Below are 24,623 nucleotides of genomic sequence, written 5' to 3'. Positions count from 1 at the left end.
ATAAATAGCAAAGAAAAACAATTGCAATTACGATCATAAGTAACGATTATCGTTCCATGGAAATGAGTGAACGTTTTCAGGTCTTTCGCAATAGCGGACGTTTGAGATCATTAATCGTTAACAATTATGCAAACTTTTACACGGTGCGATAATTCGCCCGATCGCACGATTAACGATTTTGAATGAACAATTTTTTTTATATATAACGATCAGCGTTTAGACGGAACGATACATCGTACGGAAAATTTGCTATGCGATCGTTTTGCGATCGTTTAAGCCTATCTCACACATAGGTGAAATCGCTGAAAGAATGTTTACATGGAACGATCTGCGAATTTTTTGCGAACGATCAACGATGATTTGAGAACATGTTGAAAGATCAAAATGAATGATTTTTTGCTCGTCGTTTGATCGTTCGCTGCGTTTACACGTACGATTATCGTTTGAATTTGACCGTTATCGTGCAAAAACGAACGATCAATCGTCCCGTGTAAAAGGACCATAAGCTTTGGGTGTCCAATTGTAGTTTTGCAACAGCTGGAGGGCCTGAGTTTGACACCTGTGCTCCATATGTAGAACACTACAACTCTCAGCATCACCAGACATAATCATAATATATTATTCTCTATATGTAGAACACTACAACTCTCAGCATCACCAGACATAATCATAATATATTATTCTCTATATGTAAAACACTACAACCCTCCACTGCACATGACTATAATATAACCTCCCACACAACTGTGAAAACAAATCTACCGACTTGAAGCACTTATGTACTGGAATATACCTAATGGGATCACCTATCTACCTGGTGGAGGAATCTACCTACTGGGAGCACCTATCTACCTACTGGGAGCACTTATCTACCTGCTGGGGGAATATACCTACAGGGAGCACCTATCTACCTACTGTGACTACGTTTCTACCTGCTGGTGGAATATACCTACTAGGAGCGACTATCTACGTGGTGGGGGAATCTACCTGCTGGGATCACCTATCTACCTGCAGGGGGAATCTACCTGCTGGGAGCACCTATCTAGCTACTGGGAGCACCTATTTACCTGCTATGGGAATATACCTACTGGGAGCACCTATCTACCTGCTGGGGGAATATACTTATTGGGGAGACCTATCTACCTACTACTGGTCCCAGCCCTGATAAAGATTGTACAATATGGGGAGCAGAACAGCAGGAATGGCTTCTCTGCTCCATGTGTAGACACAGAATTTGTCGCTTTTAGGCTTTGGGCAACCTGACTTTTTTTAGCTGCAAAATTTGCCATAATTTCCATAAAAATCCCTGCAGAAATGTGTAGATTTTACACAGCTTTGGAGCGGTCTCCACTTTTGTTTTAATTTGGGAAGAATTTGTGTGAGATCCGAATAACGAAATATTAAATCTTAATGCAGAACACCAGGTGTGCACAAGGTCACAGATCTCCCATTAAAATAATTGGGGTGAGGATTTCACATAGATTTCAATACACAATATGCGCACAAGACAGAGACCAGTCATCAGGAGCAACCAGTGACATGACAGGCGCTAGAAGGATTTCCAGAGGACATAGATAACAAGGAAACTATCGGAAGCAGAAAAAGAGCAGAAGGAAGTGGCAGGAAGTCCTGGGGCCTCCGCAGAAATGGACACAATTTATTCATTCCAGTAATAGAAGAGCGGCATGTGCCCAGTATAGAGAGCGCGATATTATCAGGCTCCAGGCCGCAAAATCACAGGATCCACTGTCCACTAGGTCTCTGCAGAATACATGTATGACATCCATATCCATAAACTCTACAACTCCCAACATGACCACTGGACATGACCAAAAAACAATTCTCATACCTGAGCAAAACTATGGAGTTCTATTCATCACTAAATCCCCACCACAGTCAACCTGATCCCACTGGGTGCTCCTGACTATCAGGACCTGATCCCACTAGGTGAACAGCACTATCAGGAGCTGACCACTAGGGGAACATCACAATCAGGACCTGATCCCACTAGGGGATCATCACTATCAGGACCCGATCCTACTAGGTAGACATCACTATTAGGACCTGATCCTACTAGGTAGACATCACTATCAGGACCTGATCCTACTAGGTAGACATCACTATCAGGACCTGATCCCACTAAGTAGACATCACTATCAGCACCTGATCTTACTAGGTAGACATCACTATTAGGACCTGATCCCCCTGGGTGGACATCACTATCAGGACCCGATCCCACTAGGTGGACATCACTATCAGGACCTGATCCCACTAGGTGGACATCACTATCAGGACCTGATCCTACTAGGTAGACATCACTATAAGGACCTGATCCTACTAGGTAGACATCACTAATAGGACCTGATCCCACTAAGTAGACATCACTATCAGGACCTGATCCTACTAGGTAGACATCACTAATAGGACCTAATCCCACTAAGTAGACATCACTATCAGGACCTGATTCCCCTGGGTGGACATCACTATCAGCACCTGATCTTACTAGGTAGACATCACTATTAGGACCTGATCCCCCTGGGTGGACATCACTATCAGGACCTGATCCTACTAGGTAGACATCACTATCAGGACCTGATCCTACTAGGTAGACATCACTAATAGGACCTGATCCCACTAAGTAGACATCACTATCAGCACCTGATCTTACTAGGTAGACATCACTATTAGGACCTGATTCCCCTGGGTGGACATCACTATTAGGACCTGATTCCCCTGGGTGGACATCACTATCAGGACTTGATCCCACTAGGTGGACATCACTATTAGGACCGGATCCTGCTAAGTAGACATCACTATCAGCACCCGATCCCACTAGGTGGACATCACTATCAGGACCTGATTCCCCTGGGTGGACATCACTATCAGGACCTGATCCCACTAGGTGGACATCACTATCAGGACCTGATTCCCCTGGGTGGACATCACTATCAGGACCTGATCCCACTAGGTGGACATCACTATCAGGACCTGATCCCACTAGGTGGACATCACTATCAGCACCCGATCCCACTAGGTGGACATCACTATCAGGACCTGATTCCCCTGGGTGGACATCACTATCAGGACCTGATCCCACTAGGTGGACATCACTATCAGGACCTGATCCCCCTGGGTGCCCATCACTATTAGGGCAGTATGACACAGGGCAGTGCTCTGGTTGGTATCATGGAAGCAGTGAGAACAACACACATACACTCACCTGCCGGCCCACCCTGTTGTTGTGCAGCCTCATACGGGCATGAATGTCCCTGTACAGTTCCCGAGAATCCAAAAAGTCCCTGGAAAATCGTTCTCCATACTCCACATCTGGACTGCATCCTCCCCACTCCCAAGAGTCCTGGGGCCCGGGGGCCTCGGCTGGCATGTGCTCCATTACCCCATGTACCATGCCCTTCCCTCGGTTCATGGCCTCCATTTGCAGTCTGTGTAATTTGGCTCTGAAGGCTTCTTCGTCTCCTCTCCTCTTCTCATCACAGCTGCAGGATTTTAATTTACCCATTGAACAAGCGTTGGAGACGGCGTGCACCACTCCGGCAGCAGCGATGGCGTAAGCGTAGGCACTTTCTCTAAAGCCTGGAGAAGAAAGGGAGAAAGATCAGTGGAATGGATACAAATGTAGCAAACACTCACCTGTGAGAAGTACCAGATCTCTTAACACTGTCCCCTATTTTCCCCTCTGCAGACTCCATCTCTAATGTAGGAGCTAATGGGTATAGACTAGCTGCTATGATGTCTCCCATACGCTGCACACACAGTAGAGGTGTGAGAGGTTCCTGCTCTCCTATATCTTTATAGAACTTTATCAGAAGCACTGGCATTGTAGAGCAGTACTGAGCAGTGTAAGCTGTAAATCCAGCACTGGGGGATCATATAACACTTGCTAGAACTTTCAGCTGCTTCTCTGCCTCTGTGTCACTTTTCAGCTAACTCACCCCCCCCCCCTTCCCTCTCCATTGACTTGTATGGGCAGTTGAGCTGATCTGTCTTGATACTGACAGTGAATGATGGGAGGAGGGGGAAAGGAGCCTGATAAGTGAAGAAAAAGGCATTTAAATAATATAGTATATACTATGCGTATATCATACACGGCGCTGTACTAAGTAGGCAATTAGTGTGCTGCTTTTGATGCACAGTAGGGATACCCGTAGTTTCCCGTGTGATTATGAATAAAAAGATAAATAAAAAGATTTGCATCTAGCGCCACTAAATAAAACTCATGAGAAGATCATTACTCACAATATCTTTTTCGTCTGCTTACTCCTGGTGGTGAGGTGTTTAAAATCCTTCCAATTTGGAATTCCAACAGGGTGAGTATAGTCCACGCTGGGAGTACGCCCCGGCCGGTGGCGTATTCTCGACCAGCTAGCTAGTGTTCCGGTAAGGGGCGTACTCCCAGCGTGGACTATACTCACCCTGTTGGAATTCCAAATTGGAAGGATTTTAAACACCTCACCACCAGGAGTAAGCAGACGAAAAAGATATTGTGAGTAATGATCTTCTCATGACATTTAAATAATACATATTACAGAGTTTCTTATATCCGCTTGTACCACTCATTTATGTAAAGTTTATTGAAGCAACAGCGACTATTTTCATCTCATCTTCCTCTAATACTATGATTCGTGGCCAAAAGAGAAGTGGAGGATGTCAGGAACCATTCAGGTGATTAGTGGAGCACAGTCAAGGAAACTGGGGCTGAGTATAATGCTGGTGTCCGAATAATGTCTGAATCCACAGCTAACCATCCTTCTGAGCATGGATAGGCTGTAGCGTCAGAAGACCAGCTAGCGGGTGGCAGATTACAACCTCTCCTAAGGGCAAAGGAGTAAAAATCACTGAGCAGAGGAGAAACATGGCCGGCCAGATGGATCCAGATCTTTATGAAGAAACATGGCCGGCCACATGGATCCAGATCTTTATGGAGAGACATAGCCAGCCAGATGGATCCAGATCTCTGTGGAGAGACCTGGACGGCTAGATAGATCCAGATCTCTGTGGAGAAACATGGTCGGCCAGATGGATCCAGATCTTTATGGAGAGACATGGCCGGTTAGAAGGATCCAGATCTTTATGGAGAGACATAGCCAGCCAGATGGATCCAGATCTCTGTGGAGAGACCTGGCCGGCTAGATGGATCTAGATCTCTGTGGAGAAACATGGTCAGCCAGATGGATCCAGATCTCTGTGGAGAAACATGGCCGGTCAGATGGATCCAGATCTTTATGGAGAGACATAGCCAGCCAGATGGATCCAGATCTCTGTGGAGAGACCTGGCCAGCTAGATGGATCCAGATCTCTGTGGAGAAACATGGTTGGCCAGATGGATCCAGATCTCTGTGGAGAAACATGGTCGGCCAGATGGATCCAGATCTCTGTGGAGAAACATGGTCGGCCAGATGGATCCAGATCTCTGTGGAGAAACATGGTCGGCCAGATGGATCCAGATCTCTGTGGAGAAACATGGTCGGCCAGATGGATCCAGATCTCTGTGGGGAAACATGGTCGGCCAGATGGATTCAGATCTCTGTGGAGAAACATGGTCGGCCAGATGGATCCAGATCTCTATGGAGAACCATAGGGAGCCTCAAGCATGCTCTGGTCCGTCTGAAATTGAACTCTCTGCATTTGATTACCAGTGGCTGAAGAAGTTGGATGCAGCCCGAGGGAGACCAGTAAAACATGGATACAGCCTATGGTCTATGGCTGTATTAATATTTTTCAGGACATCTTTGGGTTTGAGGTTCCCTCATCTCTAGTCCAGATCTCTATAGCAATACATGGCCGCTCAGATGGATCCAGATCCCTGTCGAGAAACATGATCAGGTCTGATGGATCTAGATCTCTATGGAGAAACATGGCCGATCAGATGCATCCAGATCTCTGTAGCGCCATGCTAATAGAAGGATCAGAATTTGGCACAACCAGCATTTATTGATGATCCCTTCCAGTTCTGGTTTGAAGGGAAGGTCTAATAGTGGGGGAATGCTTTTTTTGGTGTACCCTGACTCCTCTCATACCTGTCCATTAACATTTGGACAGTAGGGATTATCTAAGCCTTGTGGTGACCAGGTGCATCCCTCCATGGCGGCTGTTTGCCCTATAGCAGCAGTAGGACAGTTGTTAGAAGGACAATGCACCATCTATAGCAGGGATGGGGAACCTTTGGCTGTCCAGGCATGATGGGGATTGTAGTTTTGCAACAACTGGAGAGCCAAAGGTTCCCCAACCCTGATCTATAGTTATAGATTGGCTCTTAGAACATGACAGTGAGTTTTTCTCCAAGTCTTTAGGTGTTATCCCAATAGACATCTCCGGGGCGAGGTTGACCAGGGCTGTTGACCGCCATCTAATGCACCGTCACTGTGAGGGTCGACCCTGTCCATATGGGCCAATTCTCTTGCAGAACAGTTCCATCGTCTTGTGGACTCTACACAATAATGAACATCTGAAGGGGGTCCAATGCTGTCACCTTTATCCAGGAGCGGGGATGATGGATATTACAGGCCGGGTGCTAATAACGGAGCCTGTACACAGTTCACCAGTGGATGTGCCTGGGGTGTTAATAACTTTACATGTGAATTCCTTCCCGTGACATTATATTAACAGCTGTCAGGACGAGCACGCTTCCCTCAGATCCGCAGCTGCAGGCCGACTCTTAGATTTTATCAGCCGAGGCTCATGTTGGAGCAGATCGTCCCCATGCTGCTTGTGTGCGATCTTTATACTCTTATAATGATATTGGAGCGTAATAGACCCTGGTGGTCGCTCCTTGTCTCGCGCGGCAGAATGTGTTGTTTTTTTCTTCTTCAGGTTTTGGCAGCTCCTTACAATACATTCTTTACATTAATCCTCTTTATCGACTCTTCTGTTTACCAACCTTCCTGCGCAAAGTTATTGGAGAAGGAGCCAGGGCCGTCCCTTCTCGTGCTTCCCCAGGCGGCCGGCCCGAACATGTCTCCCCTATCCAACCAACACATATCCCCCCCCCCCATCCAAACTCCACCTAAACTGAGGGTGAACCTGCCTCGGCTGAAAACCAACCGCATATCCCAACTTGTCGCAATTCATCCAAACACCTTCTGTCTCTGTATGTGATGGGGGGAAAGAAAAGAGGGAGATTGTGGAATCTGTGCACATCCATGTGTGAGCTGATGGAGGGTCTCCTAGGGGGGGGACCTCATGACCACCATTTCATTTAATTGACACCTGCAGCCTAAACAGTTGTCACCCAGCTTTTCCAGAATATGAAAGGTTTTTGACGGCCCCTGACTATGGTGGGAATATTGCTTTGGGAACTAGTGTAGGGGTGCATGTAGACGTCTCCCATCTAAGGGCAGTGTATGACAGTGTTAGCTCTCCAGGTGTTGCAAAACTACAACTCCCATGATGCTTTGACAGCCTTCTGGCCTTCAATGGTTAAGAGCAGGGATGGAGAACCTTCGGTCCTCCAGCTGTTGCAAAACTACAATTCCCATCATGCCTGGACAGTCAAAGCGAAGCTGGTTACGAGCAGGTATGGGAAACCTTCAGCCCTCCAGCTGTTGCAAAACTACAATTCCCATCATTACTGGACAGCCAAAGCGAAGCTTTGGCTGTCCAGGCATGATAAGAGTTGTAGTTTTGCAACAGCTGGAGGGCTGAAGGTTCCTCATCCCTGGTTTAGAGACAACTGCTTTACGTTAGTGTCCTCTGACCTCAGGTTCTCCAAACTACAACTCCCATCATGCCCTGACATCCTTCTGGTGATCAATGGGATGAGTCTATTGGTTTAGATCAGTGTTCTACCACCTGTGGCTCTCCAGCTGCTGCAACTACAACTCCCATCATACTGATCTAAACCAATCTTCTCCAACCAATTATGGTGCGTTTACACAGAAAGATTTATCTGACAGATTTTGGAAGCCAAAGCCAGGAATGGATTTGAAAAGAGGATAGATCCCAGTCTTTCCTTTATGACCTGATTCCTGTTTAAAGTCTGTTCCTGGTTTTGGCTTCAAAGATCTGTCAGATAAATCTGTCTGTGTAAACGCACCCTTAGACTCCAGCATGTTGCCAGGGAATGTTGGGAGTTGTAGTATGGTAACAGCTGGAGAGCCACAGGTTAGGAAACAGTGATGATCTACAGTTTTGTAATATACCTGTGTTTTCTTCTGTCATTATAGTTTGCTACAATGTATTTATGAAAGTAAGATGTATCATTCTGGATTGTTCTGGCCGGATACAAGTGGAACAAACACTGTGTATCTGTGATTTTCAGCTTTCAGTGGATTTAACCTAGAATGTTCTAATTCACTGAAGAAGCAGAAATCTTTCAGTACTTATCAGCTGCTGTATGCCCTGCAGAAAGTGTATTCTTTCCAGTCTGACACAGTGCTCTCTGCTGCCACCTCTGTCCATGTCATAAACTGTCCAGAGCAGCAGCAAATCCCCATAGAAAACCTCTCCTGCTCTGGATAGTTCCTGCAGGACATACAGCAGCTGATAAGTACTGAAAGACTGGAGATTTGTAAATAGGAGTAAATTACAAATCTGTATAACTTTCTGACACCATTTTATCTGAAATAAAAAAAAAAATCACTGGAGTACCCCTTTAAAAATGGCTTGGAATTAATAGACGAAGTCTATTAGAAAGCTGTGAAACAGTGATTAATGGTTATGTAGCTAAAAGTGGGAATCTTCCCTAATGTGGTGGAGGTCCAGTGAGTTGTATGTAATGGCGGGAGGCTGCCATTACATGTGGTCAGGGAGCTGTGTGTCCCCCTCTCATACGCAGAAGGTGGAGGAATCACTCTCTTCTGTGTGTATAAATATCTGAGCCACAAATTATTCAGCAGCGCGGAGCACGCACCAATGGGCTGATGCTGAGGAAGTGGGAAAAAGGATTAAATATAGATGAGAGCTGTCACTTCTGATCTGGGCGGATGAGCTCACCGGCACATTCTGTACAAAAAGCACGGTCCCCGGAGGAGCGCGGAGCCATTACCCAGGACAAGCCAGCAGCCGTGTGACGCTAAGTGTGAGCAGGCGGCTGAAGCCAAAGCATGTCTCTGTTCACACCTCTGTGCCTCTCCTCCGCTGACCCCTCACCAGCCATAAAGGATAGACATCCTGCCATCCTGATCACCCAGAAGAAGCCCGAGCACCTCCAAATCCCTGAATCTGGGACCCCAATCACCTGGGCAGATGCTTCTAGGGACAAGACTCCCTCATTGTGCTGATCAGCAGGGGTCTCGCAGGTGTTATGGGTAGACCTCCAGCAGCACAGAGTATTTCAGTATTACAGTTATAGGGTAGACCTCCAGCAGTGCAGAGTATTTTAGCATTACAGTTATGGGGTAGACCTCCAGCAGTGCAGAGTATTTCAGCATTACAGTTATGGGTAGGCCTTTAACAGTGCAGAGTATTTCAGTATTACAGTAATGGGGTAGGTCTCCAGCAGTGCAGAGTATTTCAGTATTACAGTTATGTGTAGACCTCCAGCAGCACAGAGTATTTCAGTATTACAGTTATGGGTAGACCTCCAGCAGCACAGAGTATTTCAGTATTACAGTTATGGGTAGACCTCCAGCAGCACAGAGTATTTCAGTATTACAGTTATGGGTAGACCTCCAGCAGCACAGAGTATTTCAGTATTACAGTTATGGGTAGACCTCCAGCAGCACAGAGTATTTCAGTTTTACAGTTATAGGGTAGGCCTCCACAGTGCAGAGTATTTCAGCATTACAGTTATGGGTAGGCCTCCACAGTGCAGAGTATTTCAGTATTACAGTTATGGGTAGACCTCCAGCAGCACAGAGTATTTCAGTATTACAGTTATGGGTAGACCTCCAGCAGCACAGAGTATTTCAGTATTACAGTTATGGGTAGACCACCAGCAGGACTCTATGGAATGTGTTTCCTATGATTACACCAGACAGTATAGGGGTTCTTGCCTCCGGCCCCCCGAGCAGCCTTCTATCACTCATCGTCCCCTCGTGTCGCCTCCCCGTCACCCCAGCACCCACCTTTATTTATAAACCAACCTTTATGGATTTGGCTAAAGGGTAAAACTTTCCATTGTGTTTCACCTTGTAAACTGGAGGCGGCTGATTTACAGGAGCTACAAAATAGATTTGTTAGGAAACCAACAATTTGACAGGAAACCGAGACACCAAAGACTAACATCCAGAGAGTGCACGGAAGAAGCCATAAAACCCGAGAGGTGACACCTCCAGAGCTGCGCTCTCATTATACAAATCACTTCCCCGGGAAGGACATGAGGAAGCTCCGTGTGGTCTGTATCTGGGGGCTGACATCTAGGTGAAGGGAACTACAACAAACTTATAGAGACTGAGCACAGTGGATACACTATGGGCTTGGGGTACAGGATAGTGACACTTGGGGTACAGGATAGTGACACTTGGGGTACAGGATAGTGACACTTGGGGTACAGGAGAATGACACACTGACACTTGGGGTACAGGATAGTGACACTTGGGGTACAGGATAGTGACACTTGGGGTACAGGAGAATGACACACTGACACTTGGGGTACAGGATAATGACATGCTGACACTTGGGGTACAGGATAGTGACACTGACACTTGGGGTACAGGATAATGACACGCTGACACTTGGGGTACAGGATAGTGACACGCTGACACTTGGGGTACAGGATAATGACACTGACACTTGGGGTACAGGATAATGACACGCTGACACTTGGGGTACAGAATAGTGACATGCTGACACTTGGGGTGCAGAATAGTGACACGCTGACACTTGGGGTACAGGATAGTGACACGTTGACATTTGAGGTACAGGATAATGACACGCTGACACTTGGGGTACAGGATAGTGACACGCTGACACTTGAGGTACAGGATAGTGACACGCTGACACTTGGGGTACAGGATAGTTAAACGCTGACACTTGGGGTACAGGATAGTGTCACGTTGACACTTGGGGTACAGGATAGTGACACGCTGACACTTGGGGTACAGGATAATGACACACTGAAACTTGGGGTACAGGATAGTGTCACGCTGACACTTGGGGTACAGGATAGTGACATGCTAACACTTGGGGTACAGGATAGTGACACTGACACTTTGGGTACAGGATAGTGACACTGACACTTGGGGTACAGGATAGTGACACGCTGACACTTGGCGTACAGGATAGTGACACGCTGACTCTTGGGGTACAGGATAGTGACACACTGACACTTGGGGTACAGGATAATGACACACTGAAACTTGGGGTTACAGGATAGTGTCACGCTGACACTTGGGGTACAGGATAGTGACATGCTAACACTTGGGGTACAGGATAGTGACACTGACACTTTGGGTACAGGATAGTGACACTGACACTTGGGGTACAGGATAGTGACACGCTGACACTTGGCGTACAGGATAGTGACACGCTGACTCTTGGGGTACAGGATAGTGACACGCTGACTCTTGGGGTACAGGATAGTGACACACTGACACTTGGGGTACAGGATAGTGACACATTGGCATTTGGGGTACAGAATAGTGACACGCTGACACTTGGGGTACAGGAGAATGACATGCTGACACTTGGGGTACAGGATAGTGACACGCTGACACTTGGGGTACAGGAGAATGACATGCTGACACTTGGGGTACAGGATAGTGACACGCCGACACCTGGGGTACAGGGCACTTTATTAGTGCGTCAGCTCCTGGGGCCCCCCTTACCCTCAGCTCTGTCCTGTCTGGCCCGGCTCATGTGATCATCATGTCAGAGTAACCTGGAGCTCCTCTAATAGACAGAGAACTATGCTGCACTAGTGAGGGAGGGGGTGAAGGTCATGCTGGGGGTTACACAGGACATGAGGGAACGACATGTGGTCTTTATCTGGGGGCAGACATCTTTGTTTTCCTCCATAGAGTTGTGAGCAGAGATGAGATTAGAAGACAAGAATGGTCCCTTCAGACGCTGGAGACACAGATGTGCTGTCATCCAGGAATGGGGAGCCGCAGGTCATTCCCATAAGTGTGAGGTGTGTCTGCCGCCCAGGAATGTGCAGAACATCAACGTCCGCTGTCCGTCCATCTGTAATGGGGCCCCCCACCATCTGCCCTGTATAATACTGGGCTGCCCAGGGTCCAGCTGCAACTCCTCCACCCCTATAGCTGCTTCCTACATCTTCCATAGAAGCCACCACTCAGCTTTCCTAGAATCCTGAATAGCAGATCAGCCTAGACACGTAGTGATATTCCAGTAAGGAAAGAAAGATGGCTGCCCATCTAAGATTCATTGCCGATCAGGATTTTTGTAAAGTTTAGTAAATAATAATCTGGTGGACGGAGCTTGTTGATACATATATACTGATATATCCCTCATCTCTATACACATATACCATCAGACATCCGAGGCCTTCTCCCTCTTTGTTAGAAGATCAGCGGGGAGAACCAGATCCTAGCAGCGCCATCAGCATTTTGCAGGTGTTTGTCCTGGAGTGACTCTGTCTTCCACTGAGCTACAATCTGCATGCAACCGTGGAGAGTTGCGTCATCCTGCAACATTTACTTTCATAAAGCCACTACACGTGCGGGATGTATTTTATGTCATCCATGTAAATAGTTGGGATTTGTTCAGTCTCCGGCCCAGGGCGCAGTTATGGTGCAGCCATCGCTTGTATATATATATATATATATATTTATATATATATACATGTTCATTAACTGCAGTTCTGGCAGTGTGGCGTGGTGATTGTGGGGAAAAGAACACACATATAAGCCCTCAGTCACCCACCATGTATCCCCAACAATATATGTCGGTGAAGCGGCTCCTCAGGATATGTTTACATATACATACAGGACTGCTACCGCTGTGATAGGGCTCCATGCTGAAAGACGGGAACAACAGAATCATCCAGTGTTACATACATTGGGTCTCAATCAAAATGGTGTTTGTTGCCCATAGCAACCAGTCTCAGCACATAGCAACCAATCACAGCCCATAGCTTAAGTCTCGGTTTCTGCTGTGGTAAAAGGAGAGCTGTGTTGTAATTGGTTGCTATCTGCTGAGATGCTTGCTATGGGCTATAATTGGTTGCTAGGTGCTGTCATGGTTGCTATGGGCTATGATTAGTTGCCATGTGCTGTCATGGTTGCTATGTCCTGTGATGGTTGCCATGGCCTGTGATAGTTGCTGTGTCCTGTGATGGTTGCTAGGTGCTGTCATGGTTGCTATGGGCTATGATTGGTTGCTATGTGCTGTCATGGTTGCTATGTCCTGTGATGGTTGCCATGGCCTGTGATAGTTGCTGTGTCCTGTGATGGTTGCTAGGTGCTGTCATGGTTGCTATGGGCTATGATTGGTTGTCATGTGCTGTCATGGTTGCTATGTCCTGTGATGGTTGCCATGGCCTGTGATAGTTGCTGTGTCCTGTGATGGTTGCTAGATGCAGTCATGGTTGCTATGGGCTTTGATTGGTTACTATGTGCTGTCATGGTTGCTATGTCCTGTGATGGTTGCCATGGCCTGTGGTGGTTGCTAGGTGCTGTCATGGTTGCTATGGGCCGCAGTGTACAGAACCGGAAAGCAGAAACTGCCGTCTACCAACCCACCATTGATCGTAACCAAAAAGTGCACCTGTGTGTAACCATTAAGTGTTAGTGCTTCCTAAGCTACAAATTACATGCGTGTCTACTGCTTGTGTTTGCTGCACCATTGTCTGCGCGGTGCCATTTGTGTGGACGAGCAATACATCCCCATCCCGACTCAACCCTCATAGATGATAGTTCATCCATAGGCAGGTATACGGCAGCCGACCCTGATATGTTTTGTATAGGAAAGCATAGCAGACTGGTGTTTTCTATACAGTAAGCCACAAGTGCATAAACAGTACGGTATATGTTCGTAGTTGCATTGTGGCCAGTGGCCAGTCTGTGCCGCTCTATGGCCGTGTGTCTGAATTATACTTTAAAAGTATACAAAAAGGAATACTCCTGACATATACCTTCAACATACTGAATACACACAGTGTGAATATAGCTTTAAATGGTCATTGCAGCTTCAACAAACTTTAAATACATCAATAGTACAGGTGGATATAAGAAACAGTGTAATGTATCTTATCAGAGAAAAAGTCTTCTCTTTCCTTTGCTAGGTTCACCAAGCTTTCCCCCACACGAATCAGACATCATTCACCTTGAACAATTGAAGTCAGTCTAGGCTGACAAAAATGGACTAGCAACTCACTGAGGGATTTGATTACAAGCTGTCCATTGCAGTCTATGAAGGGAGCAGAAAAAGAGAAAGATAGGAGAAGTGGCTGGGTAAAAAACAGAGAGACAGTAAAGGAGAGTGCAGGAGACTATTATTTCTCACTTCAGTGCTGCATTCACAACTTAGACTACTTAGCACTGCTTTATAATGTCATCCATGCTGCTACTTCTGAGGATTTGCTATAGAGATATAGGAGAGCAGGGTGTGTGCAGTGTATTGGAGACATCATAGCAGACAGTCTATACCTACAAGCTCAGAGAAAACTGGAATCTAATGTATATATTGAGCACATATTGTGCTACCCCTCATATACACACACATTGAAGTCAATGGAAGCCAGCCTGCTGCCATAGTTCCAGGTGTTGCGCTCACCTCTGCTGAACACGGCGCTCTCATACGGGATCTTATTCTTGGTCTCCAGGCTGGAACAATTCCATCTGTGATCCCGAAACTGATGCTGACATTCATGGATAGCGATCTGTATCCCCTGTATGGCCGACGCCGCCACATCTGGATGCCGCATACAGACATCCATCTGACGACGAGTCAGGCCCGGTAAGGTCAGGCACACCGTGTTGGCATTCAGTACCGGCTCCGGTGGGATCTTCAGGCCCAGAATCTCATTGGTCAGTGATCTGAAAAATGGAGAAGTGGGGGTTAGGGTTAGAACAGTGGCCATAGTTTATTTAGCTGTGATTGACTGACAGGCTGTGGCGGTAAGCATGCCCGTAAGAATGGCGCCATTGTGTACAGGTCACTATTGATGGCTGAACAAATGAGGAGATAAAGGGACGTGAATGAGGTCCCGTGAAACGCGTCGTCTCTTTGTGCCCCTGATCTTAGCTCCTACTTACCTGGAATGTTTAGTAAATGTCCTATCAGTCCTGCTGCTTTACCTGTCCCTGCCTGACACTGTGCAGACATCTCTGGCTTTTATCTACACCAGCCCCAAGGTGCGTTCTGCTCTGCGCCATTAAAGTAATTACCTCTCCTTCAGACGGGATTCTGCCCTTGAAGGATGGTCGACATGTTATGGGGAAGCGGTGCAGGTGCTGGGGCAGACGGCGGAGATCTGCCCCCCGGACAATCGCCACTAATAACCCAATATACCAAATACTTTTCAGGTTATCAGTGACAGATCTGTGACTCCTGAAAGCTGTGTGATACTGATCCAGTGTATCTAAGCCCATATATGGGATATTTGTATATCTAAACTAATAATGTGTGATACTATGTACTCTGATATCATATATAAGCGTTTCATGTGTGATACTGTCTGTTGAGATGGTGTATCTAAGTATGTCATGTGTGATATTGGCTGCTGGGTCTCTGATGTATGACCCTTTGCTGAGATAGCGTATCTAAGCTGATTATGGGTGATACTGGTCGATAAGTCTCTTATATGAGATGGGTGTCTGTGGGGTGCAGTGTGTCTAGGTCTATTATGTGTGATACTCTCTGATCAGTTGGTGTATCTAGGTCTATTATGTGTGATACTCTCTGATCAGTCGGTGTATCTAGCTCTATTATGTGTGATACTCTGTGATCACCTGGTGTATCTAGGTCTATTATGTGTGATACTCTCTGATCAGTTGGTGTATCTAGGTCTACTATTTGTGGTACACTCTGATCGACTGGTGTAGCTAGGTCTATTATGTGTGATACTCTGTGATCACCTGGTGTATCTAGGTCTATTATGTGTGATACTCTGTGATCAACTGGTGTATCTAGGTCTTGTATGTGTGATACTCTGTGATCACCTGGTGTATCTAGGTCTATTATGTGTGATACTCTGTTATCACCTTGTGTATCTAGGTCTATTATGTGTGATACTTTCTGATCACCTGGTATATCTAGCTCTATTATGTGTGATACTCTGTGATCACCTGGTGTATCTAGGTCTATTATGTGTGATACTCTCTGATCAGCTTGTGTATCTAGGTCTATTATGTGTGATACTCTCTGATCAGCTGGTGTATCTAGGTCTATTATGTGTGATACTGTGTGCTGAGATACCATATGCATCATGTGTAATTATGTCTATTGATCCAGTTTATCTGATCCTCTCATATGGGACATTATCTGGTGAGGCAGTGTATCTAAGCCCATCATATGTGATACTGTGTGCTATGATATCATATCTAAGCCTATCACGTATCACACTGTATATTTATCCATTGTATCTAACGAACGATTATCGCTTAGTTTCGAACGATTTAACGATAATCTGAACGATAATCGTCCCGTGGAATAGGGCCCTAAGTCTCTTATGTGTGATATTTTCTCTTGATACTGCATCTAAGTCTATTATATATGATACTGTAACAGATGTATCTAAGCCTACCATGTATGATATTACTTGATCAGTCATGGTATCTAAGCCTTTCATATGAGATACTGTCTACTGATCTAGTGTAGCTAAGCCTCTCATGTAATTCTATTTATTAAGATTATATATGTGTAATACTCCGGTGTATCTAAGCCTATCATAACAGATACTTCTATATGTGATACTTAGCTGGTGTATATAATGATTTGTATGTATCTGAGGACAGGATCAGGGATCTGCGGCCCATTGGCTGCACAGGAATCGCACTTGACCTGATATAGCCTTCACACCTGATTTGCCCCCAGAGCAGCGCTCTCACATTACAGGGGTACAGGGGATACGTATACCGGCAAGCTGGTTTATTGTATTCATGGCCCTTAGATCAAAGTGAAGCCATGAAACAAGAATCCAGCCAAAAATAGCCAGTGATCCTCCACGTCCTGTGTTCCCCTGATCAAAGGGACGGCCTCTGATACATTTCCCCTCAGCAATTTACTGGTGACATATTTTATTTACGCCCGGTCGTGCCCTCGCCCCTCACAACAGGCCACCAGCTCCATTGTGATCCCCCAGCCCGTGCGGCGAGGGGGGCCCTGTGGTCTGATGAAAGGAGGGGCAGCCTTGTGGTTCATGAGCCGGGCTTTGATGTGGCCGGTGTGTGAGAGTCCTACACGTTCCAGCACAACCTTCTCCAAAACCAGTTTTCATTGCTTGACCCCCCCATTTAACCTTTTTACTGCCAGAGGGATAGACGGGGTTAATTAGAACTGAGGGAAGGGGGGGCAGAGATGGAAGAACATCAAATGTCCTGAAGATAGAAGAACTAGAACATGGACGGGGCAGCTGAGGCCCTCCCGCTGTGCAGAACTGCAATTCCCATCATGCAGTTGTAGCTAAAGCTTTGGCTGTCCAGGCATGATGGGAATTGTAGTCCTGCAACAGCTGGAGGGCTGAAGGTTCCCCATCCATGAACTAGAACTTGGACCTCAATGCAAAATGCTGCATCAGGACCCCCATACACTATGGGGGAGATTTATCATGGTGTAAAGTGAAGCTGGCTCAGTTGCCCCTAGCAACCAATCATTTTCCAAAGAGTCTGTGGGGACTGCAAAGTAGAATCGGATTGGTTGCTAGGGGCAACTGAGCCAGTTTCACACCATGTTTGATAAATGTGCTATTCATATGTAGGCCTGGGAGCCCCCTCTATTCTATAGAACCCGCCAGCTTCTCCTATCAGAGTATATTGTATACTGTCCTAACTGTCCCTATGTCCTGTCTACAGGATCGGGGGTAAGAAGCCGGTCAGTAGGGATCTGACTGCTGGGACCGATCACAAGAACAAGGGGAAAGGTGAATGAACATCGTGCATGCCCAGCCAGCTCTCCATTCATTCTCTATATTGGTATTGCCATGTGCTGAGCTTCACAACGCCCAGAACCCCCATAGAGAATGAACTGATGGTGCGTTTACACGAAACGATAATTGGCCCAATCGTACGATTAATGATGTCGGAGTAACGATTTTTTTTCATAACGATCAGCGTTTATACGGTACGATATATCGTACGGAAAATTCGTTTTGCTATCCTTAAGCCTATCTCACACATTGGTTAAATCGGCGAACGACTGTTCACACGGAACGATCTGCGAATTTTTTGCGAGCGACGATTTGATAACATTTTGAAAGATCAAAATGAACGATTTCTCATTCGTCGTTTGATCGTTCACTGCGCTTACACGTACGATTATCGTTCGAATTTGATCGTTATCGTGCAAATTCGCACGATAATCGTTACGTGTAAACGCACCATGAGCGCTGGCCGTACAGGACACAGCATTCATTCCAGGTGCTGGATCAGTAAACACACACACACACACTCACAAACACATGCACCACACACACATGCACACACACACACATACACACACACATACTCACACAAGCACACACACATACACACACACACACACATACACACACACACACACATACTCAACCACACATGCTCGCACACATATGCACACACACACATATAACACCCCACACCAGACACTCCGGCATTTTTGGGTGGGAATGTGAATGAATGTGTCTGAATTCTTTACATAACTTGGTGATTTCTGTTTCCAGGAAAGTTGGGTGACTACAGAGGTGGCGACCGTTAACGTTCCTGAGAGAAGCAGCAGCTGCTCCTCCATGTAAGTATCCTATGAAACCATAGGAACTGCCGCGCACCAACCAATAGTCTGACAGCCACAAGACAAGTGCTGGATTATAGGGTAATAGGCATCAGAAGAGCACTGACTCCCAGAATGAAGCAGAAATAGTGCACGGCAATGTACTGGAACACATTAATCACTATGTGATCACTATATAATGGAAGTATATGTTCTTTATATGGTGCTAATATGTGGGCACTGTATGAAAGAACTATTTATGTGGGCACTATATGGAGGAACTATTATGTGGGCACTATATGGAGGAACTATTATGTGGGCACTATATGGAGAAACTATTATGTGGGCGCTATATGGAGGAACTATTATGTGGGCACTATATGGAGGAACTATTATGTGGGCACTATATGCAGGAACTATTATGTGGGCACTATATGGAGGAACTATTATGTGGGCACTATATGGAGGAACTATTATGTGGGCACTATATGGAGAAACTATTATGTGGGCGCTATATGGAGGAACTATTATGTGGGCACTATATGGAGGAACTATTATGTGGGCACTATATGCAGGAACTATTATGTGGGCACTATATGCAGGAACTATTATGTGGGCCCTATATGGAGGAACTATTATGTGGGCCCTATATGGAGGAACTATTATGTGGGCACTATATGCAGGAACTATTATGTGGGCCCTATATGGAGGAACTATTATGTGGGCCCTATATGGAGGAACTATTATGTGGACACTATGTGGAGGAACAATTATGTGGGCACTATATGCAGGAACTATTATGTGGGCCCTATATGGAGGAACTATTATGTGGACACTATGTGGAGGAACAATTATGTGGGCACTATATGAAAGAACTATTATGTGGGCCCTATATGGAGGAACAATTATGTGGGCCCTATATGGAGGAACAATTATGTGGGCACTATACGGAGGAACTATTATGTGGGCACTATACGGAGGAACTATTATGTGGGCACTATATAGAGAAACTGTTATGTAGGCAATATATGGATTCAGTATTGGGTGTTCTCTATATGGTGCTATGTGCTATATAGGGCGATTATTTGTCTGCATCATGGTACTACAATGTGATGCTATATATTGAGTACTGTATTGCACTATTATGCGTTCACTTTATGGTTCTGTTACGTGGTGTCATGTGGACACTATGCAGCACTATGTATGTAGGCACTATATGGGGCTATTTGGTATTTGCTTTATGGTGCTATTATGTGATGTTATGGTGTAAGTACTGCGTCACATTATTATGTGCTCACTTTATGGTGCTATTATGTGGACACTACAAGGTTATTATGTGGACACTATACAAGGCTATTTTTCAGGCACTGTATAGGACTAATAACTGCACTTTATGGCACCATTATGTGCTCTTTTGTCAGAAAAGTATTGTACTATTATGTGTCTACTTTATAGTGTTAAGTGGTGTTATATGGACCCTATATAACACTATTATATGAGCAGTGTATACCCCTATTAAGTGTTCACTTTATGGTCCTGATATGTGAGCACTATATAGTGCTTCAATCTATTCACTTTGCGGCACTACTATGTGGCTCTATGTCACTATTTGATGCTTATTGTATTGTTGTTTTATGTGGCTATTTTATGGCACTAATATGTGAGCGCCATATGGTGTTATTATTTGTTGCAGCAGGTGTCATAGCTACAGCTGCATACACATGGCCTCCTCTACCTCTCTGGGGGTCAGTATATCGGATGCCCACCTGTGCTGATACCTGACCTCACCACCCGTCTCCCATGTCGCCCTTCTCTTCATTGATTCAAAACAGGATAAAAAGCGTCTGCCTCTCCCCCTCCATAGACACCAGCCATGGTCGGGGTCCCGGACGCTTCTGTCTGCTGTCCATGCGTCAGACAAAATATTTTGTTTAGTGAAAATCGTCCATTGATTTTCAAGGGATTTCATAAGTCTAACTGCCCTCATGTGCCTTAAAGAGTCTGCGTGGGGGGGGGGGGGGGGGGTTGTTAGGTTTCACTTTCATTACAGATGATATATCATTACACTGCCATATAGTGCACAGACTTCATACAGTGTCTGGATAATAGCACCATGCAGAGAGCATATAATAATGCTAATAATGCCTATATAGTGCCATATATAATGCCTAATATAGTGCCCATATAATACTACTACACAGTGCTTGCAAGATAGTACAGAATGAACACATAAGAGTGCCTGTATATACTTCCATGGAACGTCGAGCATTCTCCAACCTGTGGCTATCCAGCTGCTGCAAAACTACAACTCCAAGCATGCCCAGACAGCCGAAGGCAAAGAACACATAGAATTGTCTATACATTACCAATATAACACCACCATAGAGTGCCTGCAGAATAGTGCCCATATTATACTACTGTACAGAGCTCACCAGATAGTACACAGTGAACACATTAGAGCGTAATACAATGCCATAGAGTGTCTGCATATTGGCACCATACGGCCTACACCATAACACATAATAGTGCCTATAATATACAAACCCAATAGTACCTACAGTATGGTGCCACATGGTGCCCAAATCATACTACCACACCACGCTCACTCAGTATCTAGATAATAGCGCCAGACAGCGAACACATAAAAGTGCCTATACCAATAAAACACTACTACTAGGATGCTTAAAAAATATACTACTACTGTACAGTGTCATTTAGTGCCTAGACAGAACTACATAGAGTGTCTATATAATAGTGCCTATAATGTACAAACACAATAGTATCGACAATATGGTGCCCGTATCATACTACTACTACACAATGCTCACATAAAATTCAATATAGTATCTAGGTAACAGTACCATGCAGCAAACTCATAATATACAAACCTAAGTGACACTACCATAGACGGCTTAAAAAGTGGTGCCCATATAATACTACAGTACAGTAGCACACAGTGGACACATACCAGTGTCATACAATACATACACAGAACTCCACAGAGTGTCTATATAATAGTGCCATACAGAGAACACATAATAGTGCCTATACTGATAAAATGCTGCCATAAGATGCCTACAAAATATAATACTACTATACAGTGATCACATAATAGCACACAGTGAATACATAATAGTGTCATACAGTACCTAGACAGAACTCCATAGAGTGTCTTTATAACAGTACCATGCAGACAACACATAGTATAAAAACTACTGTAAAGGGCTCACAAAGTGGTGCCCATACAATACTACTGTACAGTGGTCACCTAATAGCACACAGTGAACACATAAGAGTGTCATACAGTACCTACACAGAACTCTATCTTGTGTCTATACAATAGTATTATGCAGCGTACACATAATAGTGCCTATAATGTAGAAACATAATAGTACTGACAAAATTCTGCCATGTGGTGCCCAAATCATACTACCACACAATGCTCACACAGTATTTAGATGACAGCGCCAAGCAAAGAACACCTAATAGTGCATGATAATGCCATGTGGTGCCCGCTAACAGTAAAATTCTATGTTGCTTATAGTGCCTATATTATATTACAGTACAGTAGTACACTGAACACACAGCAGAGCCATACAGTGGAGTGTCTACAATACAATACCATATAGTGAGCACATGATAGTGCCTATAGTATAGACAGGTGTCATATAGTGGCTACAGTAAGGTGCCATATGGTTCCCATTATAGGGATTAGTCCCATATAGTACCTAGTAGCATTAAGTGCTCACATAGTACTATCAGTGTGATGGCTGCACCACTATGTAATATACAGGACTGTGCTGTCGTATATAGATCACGCTTCTGCCTAAACTTGATACAACTGTAACAAATCCTCAGCTGTGAGTCACATTAGGGTTGTCAGTGATTATTCTGTGGGTCTCGTGAGTGGCAGTACAGCGCATTGTATCAGGATCTTCCCAGAAACCGGTTGTGTCTGGCAGCTCGGGCCGTATATTACTGGATGACAGTTTTATAACCCGCAGTCAGTGACTTGGTACCCGGTGCGACCAGATCTTCCACATTACCAAGAACACATTGCCTGGAACCTCTAGGGTTAATGTTGTTGGTTTCGCTGGACTGAGGGCAAATACAACAACTGGAGGGGGCCAGATATACACAGCCATGGAGGGGCCCCACTATACAAAGCCATGGAGGGGCCCCACTGCACACAGCCATGGAGGAGCCACACTATACACAGCCATGGAGGGGCCCCACTATACAAAGCCATGGAGGAGCCCCACTATACACAGCCATGGAGGAGCCCCACTGTACACAGCCATGGAGGAGCCCTACTATACACAGCCATGGAGGAGCCCCACTATACACAGCCATGGAGGAGCCCCACTGTACACAGCCATGGAGGAGCCCCACTATACACAGCCATGGAGGAGCCCCACTGTACACAGCCATGGAGGAGCCCCACTGTACACAGCCATGGAGGGGTCCCGCTATACACAGCCATGGAGGGGCCCCAGTATACACAGCCATGGAGGGGCCCCACTATACACAGCCATGGAGGGGCCCCACTATACACAGCCATGGAGGGGCCCCACTATACACAGCCATGGAGGGGTCCCGCTATACACAGCCATGGAGGGGTCCCACTATACACAGCCATGGAGGGGCCCCACTATACACAGCCATGGAGGGGCCCCACTATACACAGCCATGGGGTGGCCCCACCATACACAGCCATGAAAGGGGCCCCACTATACACAGCCATGGAGGGGTCCCACTATACACAGCCATGGAGGGGTCCCACTATACACAGCCATGGAGGGGCCCCACTATACACAGCCATGGAGGGGCCCCACTATACACAGCCATGGAGAGGTACCACTATACACAGCCATGGAGGGGCCCCACTATACACAGCCATGGAGGAGCCCCACTATACACAGCCATGGAGAGGTACCACTATACACAACCATGGATGGGCCCCAGTATACACAGCCATGGAGGAGCCCCACTATACACAGCCATGGAGAGGTACCACTATACACAGCCATGGAGGGGTACCACTATACACAGCCATGGAGGAGCCCCACTATACACAGCCATGGAGGGGCCCCACTGCACACAGCCATGGAGGAGCCCCACTATACAAAGCCATTGAGAGGTACCACTATACACAGCCATGGAGGGGCCCCACTATACACAGCCATTGAGAGGTACCACTATACACAGCCATGGAGGGGCCCCAGTATACACAGCCATGGAGGAGCCCCAGTATACACAGCCATGGAGGAGCCCCAGTATACACAGCCATGGAGGAGCCCACTGTACACAGCCATGGAGGGGTCCCACTATACACAGCCATGGAGGGGTCCCATCTACACAGCCATGGAGGGGCCCCACTATACACAGCCATGGAGGGGTCCCACTATACAGAGCCATGGAGGGGCCCCACTGCACACAGCCATGGAGGAGCCCTACTATTCACAGCCATGGAGGAGCCCCACTATACACAGCCATGGAGGAGCCCCACTGTACACAGCCATGGAGGAGCCCCACTATACACAGCCATGGAGGAGCCCCACTGTACACAGCCATGGAGGAGCCCCACTGTACACAGCCATGGAGGGGTCCCGCTATACACAGCCATGGAGGGGCCCCAGTATACACAGCCATGGAGGGGCCCCACTATACACAGCCATGGAGGGGCCCCACTATACACAGCCATGGAGGGGCCCCACTATACACAGCCATGGAGGGGTCCCGCTATACACAGCCATGGAGGGGTCCCACTATACACAGCCATGGAGGGGCCCCACTATACACAGCCATGGAGGGGCCCCACTATACACAGCCATGGGGTGGCCCCACCATACACA

At 46.3% G+C, this 24,623-nt stretch overlaps 1 protein-coding gene across 1 annotated transcript in view; it reads right to left on the bottom strand.

Moving 5' to 3' along the window:
• WNT10A (Wnt family member 10A) overlaps positions 1-24,623 on the bottom strand; it is a 41,446-nt gene that overhangs the window by 11,548 nt on the left and 5,275 nt on the right. Inside the window, exons 2-3 of the mRNA XM_069982514.1 lie at positions 14,638-14,900; positions 3,221-3,594 (exon numbers count right to left, since the gene is read on the bottom strand). Of these exons, the coding sequence (XP_069838615.1) occupies positions 3,221-3,594; positions 14,638-14,900 (637 nt within the window). The remainder of the gene's footprint in view (positions 1-3,220; positions 3,595-14,637; positions 14,901-24,623) is intronic.

Source organism: Dendropsophus ebraccatus, chromosome 9 (genome assembly GCF_027789765.1).
Source record: "Dendropsophus ebraccatus isolate aDenEbr1 chromosome 9, aDenEbr1.pat, whole genome shotgun sequence".
NCBI classification, from domain to species: Eukaryota; Metazoa; Chordata; class Amphibia; order Anura; family Hylidae; genus Dendropsophus; species Dendropsophus ebraccatus.
Note: the sequence above shows the minus strand (reverse complement) of the source record. Positions and strands in the feature narration are given on the sequence as shown.